The following is a 9,672-nucleotide window of genomic DNA, read 5'->3' on the forward strand; positions in this document are numbered from 1 at the left end:
TCATGTCGTTGTTTGTACTTGGCATTGGTTGTTGGTAGGGCACCATGGACCTGTGGTTGGAAGTGTCGAAATCGTTCAACAAATTTGGTTGCTCGAGGGGAGGAACCCTGACATCCATGGGGATTGCTGGCTGGAACCCTGAACATGTTTGAAAAGACTTAATGGAGTTGTAAAGAGCTTTGTTGTAGCCACACTGAACATATGGAAGGTTGTCATCTAGTGTAAGTGGATGTAGGGGCGCCTTTGTAGGTGAGGTGAATATATCTCTGGACCCTTCTACAAGCTTGTCCACCTGTTTGTGTTCTATAGAGAGAGCTTGTACTGAAGCTGTGGTGGTTGCAGTGACCTGTGGTTCACCTTTAGACTGAATTGTGGAAAGGACAAACTTGGAAGTATGAGAGACTACTTTCTTGCACTGTTTTGTTGAGATCAATGAAATCACAGTAGTTGGAACTACCTTTGGTATCCTGTAGAGTTGATCCCCTAGAGTAACAATGACACTACGGGGTCGAGACTCATAACCAACATAATGTTTCTAGATATAAGGTTGTCCTTAAAAACATCACAAACTTCAAGTGGGGCAACATCACACAATACCTCGTCTGTGAAGGGCTTGATGCTGTGGGACAAACGACACTGCTGACTGACACGAATGTGTCTTCCATGGCTCAACCAACCAATGGTGTATGCTTGGGGGTGTGGAACTATTGGTAGCTTCAATCTCTAGACGACCTAGGCTGAGATCAGGTTCTTCTGGTTCCAATTGTCAATGATGAATGTAGCGGGGCTCTTGCCACCCACATTTGTGAATGGAATAGGTGCTTCCCCTCCTCAGGCTCTTCTGACTTTTCTAGTTGGAACTTCGTAGCTGCTATGGTAACATTTGATTTTGCATCAATGATCAACTTTCTTTATCCTGCTCAAAATCAAAATCAGAGCTAGAGTTTATTATTTCTCTTTAAGCTTTGCCAAGAAATATTGTTTTAAGCGGGCATTCATCAACGTTGTGGGAGGGACTTCTGTGGATCCTACACCACTTCCCAGTGTCTTCCTTTGACTTTCCATTACCATTCTTTGTTTGTTGATTGGGGATGCCCTTACCCTGCTTTTGTTGTGAAGGATCCGCAAATACAAAGTCTCGTTTCTTCTGTTTAAATTTTTGCTCTTTTTTGATAGCATATCGGTATGCGGTGCCAAGTGAGGATATGTCGAGGAACTCCATTTCTGTCTAGATGTATCTGTGTAGACAACCACGGTACTTGAGTACCAAATGTTTTTCAGAGTCTTTGATACCTAGCTTGGTGCGCAAAGTATGAAAGATATTTGTGAACTCTGGTACTGCTTGGTCCCTTTTCTGTTGTAATATGGTCCATCTCATGTACTAGTCTTCATAATATCCTACAGGGTAGAATTCCTCCTTGAGGGCGTCAACAAAAACGGCCCAAATGGGGCTTGCCTTGTACACCCTAGGCTTATCTTCATTGCACCTCTCCCAGTAACCTTCCCACCAATCTTTGACATGGGGTAGAGATTTTAGGAGTGCAAAGGTGATTTTCTCATTGTCAGAAAAATTTTGGACCGAATAATAGCCCTCTAGTAGATTTAACCATTTATCTAAAGCTTCTACATCTATTTGTCCTTTGAATAGGCGGATATCGAAGTTAACTTGTACCTTGAAGGGTGTTGAGCATTCAAAATGTCTATTGGTTGAAGGTTTCTCGGCCGTTGTTGGGAGTCGCCAGAGGATCTCGGTGAAATTGTCCATCATCTTATTCCTCTGTCATTTAAGTGCTTCCTCGAGCAACAAGTTAACAGGATCGGATCTCCTGCTTGATTTTTCTTTTCGTCTACCATGTGAGGTTGTCAACATCGTTGAGGATGGTCTTGAAAAGGTTGCAGTATTTCAAGTCCTAGCGCCTTTGTTCCCTGACCTCGTTCAGGACATGCGCAGGAAAATAGATAAGAGCAAACTTCTTTGATACCATTGATCCAGATGGTTGGAGGAATGAGACCAAAAAATGACCAAATAATAAGAACTAAAATTTTCCCAACAGGTCACCCATCATAGTACTAATGAGACCAAAAAATGACAAAATAATAAGAGCTAGAAATTTCCCAACAGGTCACCCATCATAGTACTAATGAGACCAAAAAATGACAAAATAATAAGAACTAGAAATTTCCCAACATGTCACCCATCATAGTACTATCACCCATCATAGTACTATTCTAGCGCCTTGATTCATTAATCTTGGTGCAATCCAAGTTATTGAAGAAATGAAACTTACATATAATAAATTACAATACCATGGGTAAATATAATAAATTACAATACCATGGGTAAATACCATGGTTTACAAAATCCACGTGTAAATACCCCATGGGTGAGAATCATAATTACGATGATAAAATTGAAGTTTTCATGAGCCTTGATTCATTAATCTTGGTGCAATCAAAGTTATTGAAGAAATGAAACTTACAATATAATAAATTACAATACCATGGTTTACAAAATCCATTTGTAAATACCATGGGTGAGAATCATAATTATGATGGTAAAATTGAAGTTTTCATGAACCTTGATTCATTAATCTTGGTACAATCCAAGTTATTGAAGAAATGAAACTTACAATATAATAAATTACAATACGATGGGTAAATATAATAAATTAAAATACCATGGTAAATACCGTGGTTTACAAAATCCATGTGTAAATACCATGGGTGAGAATCATAATTACGATGGTAAAATTGAAATTATCATGTGAGTAGATTCTCAGTTTAATATTATGATTTATTTTATTTATTATCATGCATCATCCATGGTTTCAAAACATTGATATAAAAATAATTATTAACTACGGTAATTATTATCCACCCACATCGGAATGAAGGAGAATGACTAGGTAGGGTGGGATCATCTCCACAGAAGCTAGTCCAAGAAGAAAGATGGGGTCTTAAAACCCTCAGAGCCTCAAGCTCAAAGACAAACAGAGACAAATGATCCAATTCAATGATGCCTCAAGTGCTTCTAGGCCTCTTGTATATATAGATTCTCATGAGGGGTTTCTCTTTAATTAATTGAGTGATGTTCACACCAAGCTTCTAACTTTGGGCTTTTTTGCCCCAGTTGCCCCAAACTTGCTCCAACATTGGGCATTTTGGGGTTTTTCCCTTTATCGAGGACTATAGCCTACGGGGATTGATAGGCTACTTCATCCATTGAGCCAATTAATCCCTCTGGGACATTACAGGTGGTCATATTATGGTGATCAAAATTAATATTTCTGCAAGGGTGGTGGGCGGGGTGAGGATCTCTCATTTTGTGCCTTTTAATAACTGGACCGGCATCACTTTGCAAGCTGTCTTGTTTTCCACTTTTGTTATTGTTGCCAGTTATATATTTATTCTTTCCGTGCTTCAAAGGGAAGCTTTTCCTCATCTAGTAGCTGGTATGTCGGAATGCTGTACTGTTTAAACTTTAATGTGCCTAGTTTCATATAGAAGCATATCACGGAGGATGGCTAAAAACTGTATTTATTTTTCCTTGTTAAAGACTATTTTGTTGGTCTGTTATCAAAAGTATTTTACCATATGGCATAAAAGGATTATTTTTTTAACAGGCTATTTTGCAGGATTTCTTTTTGGTGTCAATTCAACTTGTGCATTTCTGACATTGTTGAAAATTTTGTTTTTCTTGTGAATTATCATTTATGATATATTGCTTTCAGCAAGAAGCTGTGCTGGTTGTTTTCTTTTGCCTTCTTGTTGGGGGTGGATTATTTACTGTCATTTCATGTGTTTGCAGAGTTAGTGATGCAGAAGAGAATTTAGGTGAAAGTGAAGTAAGAGAGGCACATCTTGCCAAATCCTTGTACTACATACGCATTGGTGACAAGGTATATGATAACTCTCCTACATTACTTCATTGTTTCAGGAATTTATATTTTCAAAATACTTGGTATAATCTTTATCCTGATGGAGCAAATACCAACCTTATTGTTTTCTTCTCTATAGGAAAAGGCTTTGGAGCAAATCAAAATTACCGAGGGTAAAACAGTTGCTGTAGGCCAGAAGATGGACTTAGTTTTCCACACACTTCAGCTTGGGTTCTTTTTCATGGACTTTGATTTGATTTCGAAAGGCATTGATAAAGCTAAGAGGTATGTCATCTTATGTTGCTGTCTTGTGCTTTTTTCTTCAATCCATGCAATGCAACCTTGCAGTTATTGACATTGTTGGCCATCATGCAGTTTGTTTGAGGAAGGGGGTGATTGGGAAAGGAAAAACCGACTGAAGGTGTATGAAGGCCTTTACTGTATGTCTACACGAAATTTCAAGAAAGCTGCTGAGCTATTTTTGGATTCTATTTCAACATTCACAACATATGAGCTTTTCCCATATGATACCTTCATATTCTACACTGTGCTGACGAGTATAATCTCACTGGACAGAGTCTCCCTAAAGCAAAAGGTATTGGATTTTTTCAGATGTCTTCTAGGTGTATTTATTTTTCCTGTCCTGAAGAACATATTTACTAATACAATGGAGTTATGATACTGCAGGTGGTGGATGCACCTGAGATTTTGACTGTGATTAGCAAGATACCACATCTTTCAGACTTTTTGAATTCACTTTATGGCTGTCAATACAAGTCATTCTTTGTTGCATTTGGTGAGCATTTCCCTTGCATTTTATATCTTTCAAGTCTAATTTCAGTGCACAAAAAGAGCCACTCTTATTCGTAATTAGGTCATTTGCAGAAGTTGCTAGAATTTTAACATCTGTAGATATGCTGCTCTATCTCTCTGCCTCTATATTTTGGTAATTTGCATGCCTTGTTACCTTTATGGGGCTTTGATGTCACTAAATCAATTACTGTCTTCTACCCAGCTGGCCTGACAGATCAAATAAGATTAGATCGCTACTTGCATCCACATTTCCGATATTACATGAGGGAAGTCCGCACTGTTGTTTATTCTCAGTTTCTGGAATCCTACAAGAGTGTAACCATGGAGGCTATGGCAAGAGCTTTTGGTGTTAGTGTTGATTTTATTGACAGGTAAGCAATCTGAAATATCTAAGAATGCAGTGCATTTTATGCTGTGCATTTCATGATGTTACTATGCTGATCAGGAGGGTTTCAGCATTTAGGTGAACTGCTTGCTAGATATGAAACATGGAGTTAAGCAATGCTTAGATCTTCTAATCAAATTGTTGTGTTTCTTTCTATGTGTGCAGAGAACTTTCTCGTTTCATAGCTGCAGGAAGGCTTCACTGCAAAATAGATAAAGTTGTTGGTGTTCTAGAAACTAACAGGCCGGATGCTAAAAATGCTCTCTATCAAGCAACTATCAAACAAGGAGACTTTTTGTTGAACCGCATTCAGAAGCTCTCCAGAGTAATTGACCTTTAAAAATAGTTCAGAAGTGACCCACTTTCCTTGCTGCTAAAGTGCCATTTTGAAATTTCACATCTTAAGATGAAGGAAGCATTATCATTCCTTTAAAATTTCAGACTGTATTTCAAAGTTATTAGATTTTGGCATTTAATTGATTGCATTGTAAGTACACTTATGTCTTCCATTTGTATCAGTACACTAGTTTTCTTGGAAAGGTGGCAACAATAACGACGTGAAGTTAACTTGGTAAATTCTGTTTATCTCATTTAGATCTTTTAACCATGGCTGATTTTTTGAATGATCGCTTGGGTCATTGTTTGTCACTTTTGGCAATTGAAATAATTGCACTGAAAGAAGTGAGATGCTCTTTACTACCCAAGTAGAGGAAGGTGCCACATAACGTAACAATAATAATCTATGAAAAAAATTAACATCAGAGTTTAACGTGAAAAAGAAAGAAAAGGCTCACAAAAATAATAATCTAGTATATAATATCCATCTTAACCCTGAATCCTTTAAATATTAAGATGTTTGCATACAGTTTTTCTGGGATCTCTCTTAGCGCTTAATAGATTCGGGGTTAAAATAGATTTATGTGCTATCTATTCTGAGTTCTCAATTTTATTGAAAGTGAAAACGTAACACTAATAATCTATGAAAAAAATTAACATCAGAGTTTAACGTGAAAAAGAAAGAAAAGGCTCACAAAAAGAATAATCTAGTATATAATATCCATCTTAACCCTGAATCCTTTAAATTTTAAGATGTTTGCATACATACAGTTTTTCTGGGATCTCTCTTGGCGCTTAATAGATTCGGGGTTAAAATAGATTTATGTGCTATCTATAATGAGTTCTCAATTTTATTGAAAGTGAAAACATATAGAGTATAGCTTTTTATTTGATGTAAGCACTTGTTTAATGTTTATTTATAAATGTTTTTATGGTGATATTGAGAGCAATGCAATTTAGTGTTTTCGTTAAATGCAAGTTAGTGTGTGATATGCATTATTGCTGAAAACTGTAATATTTAATAGTTTGTCAAGCATACACTTCCCAAGATTTAGTGGTATCCATACTCAAGTTTTATTTTGACATTTTAAATTTATGTTTGAGAAAGTGGATTGGCTTTTAATGAGCGATTGGTTCTAGTGTCCAATATTACTTAGGTTTGTTAATCGTAACTTAATCTATGTTTTGATGTTTATATCCAAGAGTGTAGCTTGTAACATCTTGACCTCGAAATATGCCTGCTGTTTTTAGACCAACAACTGTTTTTCTTTTACAAGGCTTTTGTCCATTTATTTAAGGGATTTATCAAATCCTTTGCTGTCGTACAATCACAAGGTGTTTTTGTATGTGTTAGAGGGGATTTATGAAGTCATTTAAAAATTGCCTCGTTTTTAAACAAAATTATGCAAGCTAACTTTGAAATGCATCTTTCTTTCAAATTTCATCAAACAAACATCATAGTACTTGTGTTTTTAGTTGATCAGTTATATATCAACTTTCAAAAGTTCTATAGAGTAATTGACCTTTAAAATTGTTCAGAAGTGAGCCACTTTCCTCGCTGTTAGAGTGCCATTTTCAAATTTCACATAATTATCATTCGTTTTGAATTTCAGATTTAATTTTTGAAGTTATTTTTGGTGATTAATTGATTGCGTTGTAAGAAACTTATAATCTTCCATTTGTAACGGGATAATAATTTTTTTAGAGAGATATAATGTTTCCTATTGCAGTGAACTTGTAATTCTTTGTTTTTTTTAATCTTTCTAACATTTTGTCAAACACTTTACATGTAATTAAACATGAAGACAATACAACACACAAACCAACCAATATTATTTTAAATTTGTGAAGAAGCTCTTCTAACACAATAATATCACAAAAAATTCTCAGCAACAAACTTGGCCAATTAAAATCTGATTTATTAATTGACAATGAAAATTACAAACTGGGCAACCTTTTTCAAAGCACCAAATCAACTTCTGGGGACTAATTACACAAATTTTGCTGTGTAGATGACAGTGCGGAAATAGCTTTTATAATTGCTGTACATGGGCTGATTTGTCTGCCTTTGAGTACTATGGCTCAACTGTTATTGGCACTGCTGGCTGATAGGAATAGTGCTGACCTTGGACAATAGAATTAGACTGAAATGGTTCACCCAAACCTCCAATATTTGTTGATAAAAATGACGAACTTGACCTCCCTGGATTCCAAGAACTGCTAGTAGAAATATGATCTCCCAAATTTCTCAATCTTTGGCTGTATGGCGATCTGGCAATGGAATGGACCTTGGCAACAAACACCTATAAAGAATGTGAATGATTCCTCTTTTTTTTGACTAGTTGGGGTTGGATGTGTCTCACCACTAAAACCAGCACTGATCGGCTAGGGTGAATGTTTCACCAAAGAAACTAATCCTCACAAGGGTTTTGACCCTTTACTCAAAAGCTCCAAGAGCTCACCAAAACCAATTTAGAAAAATAACCAATGCATAATCAAAAGTGAGCTCGAATTCTCTTTTTATAATTTTCTCATTAGAATATCATGGGTTATTAGAATGTCTCTTTTTATAACCTTTTCTCTAACCTTTTTGTCTTCTCTTCCTCAATTAAATTTTCCTTCTCTTGCTCAATTAAATAATATAAGGTGATTTGATAAAGTTTTTCTTTTTTCTCCCATTGTCACTTAATAACAAAATTTTTAATTCAGTTATTCAATGTCACTTTTACATGTTGTATTTTCACCCAGAAATAGGTTACTGAGTTGTTCTCCAGAAATGGTAATTCAAAAAAGGATGTTACAACCTTCCCTCCCCAAGATTGCTTGCCCTTAAGCAATCAATAACTTGCATATCAAAATTAGGTTCCCAAATATCCCTATAGAATGTTCCAACTTACATTTGTTATACCATCCTAATACCACTAGATCTAGTATCACTATCACACTTCGCCATACTGGGAAACAATCCACTACAATGTAAACCATTTCTCATAAAAATCCTTGGATGATTCCAAATCTTGGCTAAAGAATGATACACATTGAAGAAGCATTTCCTATGTGCCCCTCTTAAACATGCATTCTTGTCCTTCTTCATAAACTAGTGTACTTATAAGAATTGGATGTATAATTCCCATTGTAATGGGAGAAAGTTTTACAAATATTGTATATACACGTTTTAGAGGAAGCTCATCCTTCATCACATTGAATTGATAAGCCTTTTCAAGTGCACCTTGAGCTTCCCAATGTTAGCAATTGGTGCCATACCTGAAGCATATGCCTACCATTGTCCAGTGAATTGATCTGGCTCTATGGAAGTGTTGAAACCACTGTGATTGTCATCATAGTTGAAGTTTGAGCCATTCCATAGGTTTTCATACACAATTTTCGCCTTATAAAATTTAGCTCAATAATGTTCTTGAGAAGCTTTATCACCAATTTCATTTGCCATGGTAGAAATTGCCTGAGGCACTGTTAGCCATAGCCCACCACAATAAGTACCAGAAACATACCATGCATCATATGTTTGAATTGGGAAGTTTTCGCTTTCTGTCATTCTCTCTTTATCTTTGTCAAATTGATCCATGTAAGCCATGGCAATATAGACAGAGGGCCAAACAGCACGGGCAAATGATTTGTCACCAGTTGCAACCATGTCTCTGTAAACTTGTAGGACAAATTTAGGGTTAAGATCTTTCCATCTACTAGAATCATGAACATTGTAAGCATTCAACTCACACCAGGGGTCATCAAGTCCAAGATCGTGTGGCACTGCACCTAAAACCTTTCTGACACCGCATTCACCTTCAAATAAGAACTTCACCTTTTTTGTATCATGCAACAAAATCTCTTTGGATGCTGAGCTCAAGTTTTGGAAATAACATAAGCAATGCAAAGGATGCATAGAAATGCACATCATAAGTATTCCACATCAAATATTCATTTCCTTCAAAGCAAAGAAACTGCCCAATATTTTCCTCCTTATCATTCAGTGGGGGTGGTTTAAAGGTTGAATTAGAAGTAGATGGACTATGCATCTCTTACAATTTCACGACCATTTTATCCAAATTTTCATTGAAGTTGCATCCACATCATGTCCTAAAGTTGCAAGGATATCTTTATCAACGTTCTCCATTCTTCTCCAACTTAATATTTCCAAATGGTAATGCAACATGTACTCTTGCACTTTTGTTATTGTTTCCGCCAAAAGTAGCCATCCATTGAAGAAATATTCCTTTGTGGATTTTTCTCTATCCTGGATTG

General features: G+C 36.2%; 1 protein-coding gene and 1 pseudogene across 1 annotated transcript in view; one reads left to right on the top strand and one right to left on the bottom strand.

Annotated features, from left to right (window-relative positions):
- LOC149143578 (26S proteasome non-ATPase regulatory subunit 6-like) overlaps positions 1 to 5,683 on the top strand; it is a 49,266-nt gene extending 43,583 nt beyond the window's left edge. The window contains exons 3-8 of the mRNA XM_089447282.1: positions 3,809 to 3,899; positions 4,018 to 4,163; positions 4,254 to 4,473; positions 4,566 to 4,674; positions 4,894 to 5,062; positions 5,242 to 5,683. Coding sequence (XP_089303408.1) covers positions 3,809 to 3,899; positions 4,018 to 4,163; positions 4,254 to 4,473; positions 4,566 to 4,674; positions 4,894 to 5,062; positions 5,242 to 5,416 — 910 coding nt within the window. The 3' untranslated portion in view covers positions 5,417 to 5,683. The remainder of the gene's footprint in view (positions 1 to 3,808; positions 3,900 to 4,017; positions 4,164 to 4,253; positions 4,474 to 4,565; positions 4,675 to 4,893; positions 5,063 to 5,241) is intronic.
- A 2,782-nt stretch (positions 5,684 to 8,465) lies between these two features.
- Positions 8,466 to 9,446, bottom strand: LOC149143579 (uncharacterized; annotated as a pseudogene).
- Between the last annotated feature and the right edge of the window lie 226 nt (positions 9,447 to 9,672).

This window comes from Pinus tabuliformis, chromosome X, assembly GCF_031772625.1.
Source record: "Pinus tabuliformis cultivar Carrire ecotype Pingquan chromosome X, CPIR1, whole genome shotgun sequence".
NCBI lineage: Eukaryota > Viridiplantae > Streptophyta > Pinopsida > Pinales > Pinaceae > Pinus > Pinus tabuliformis.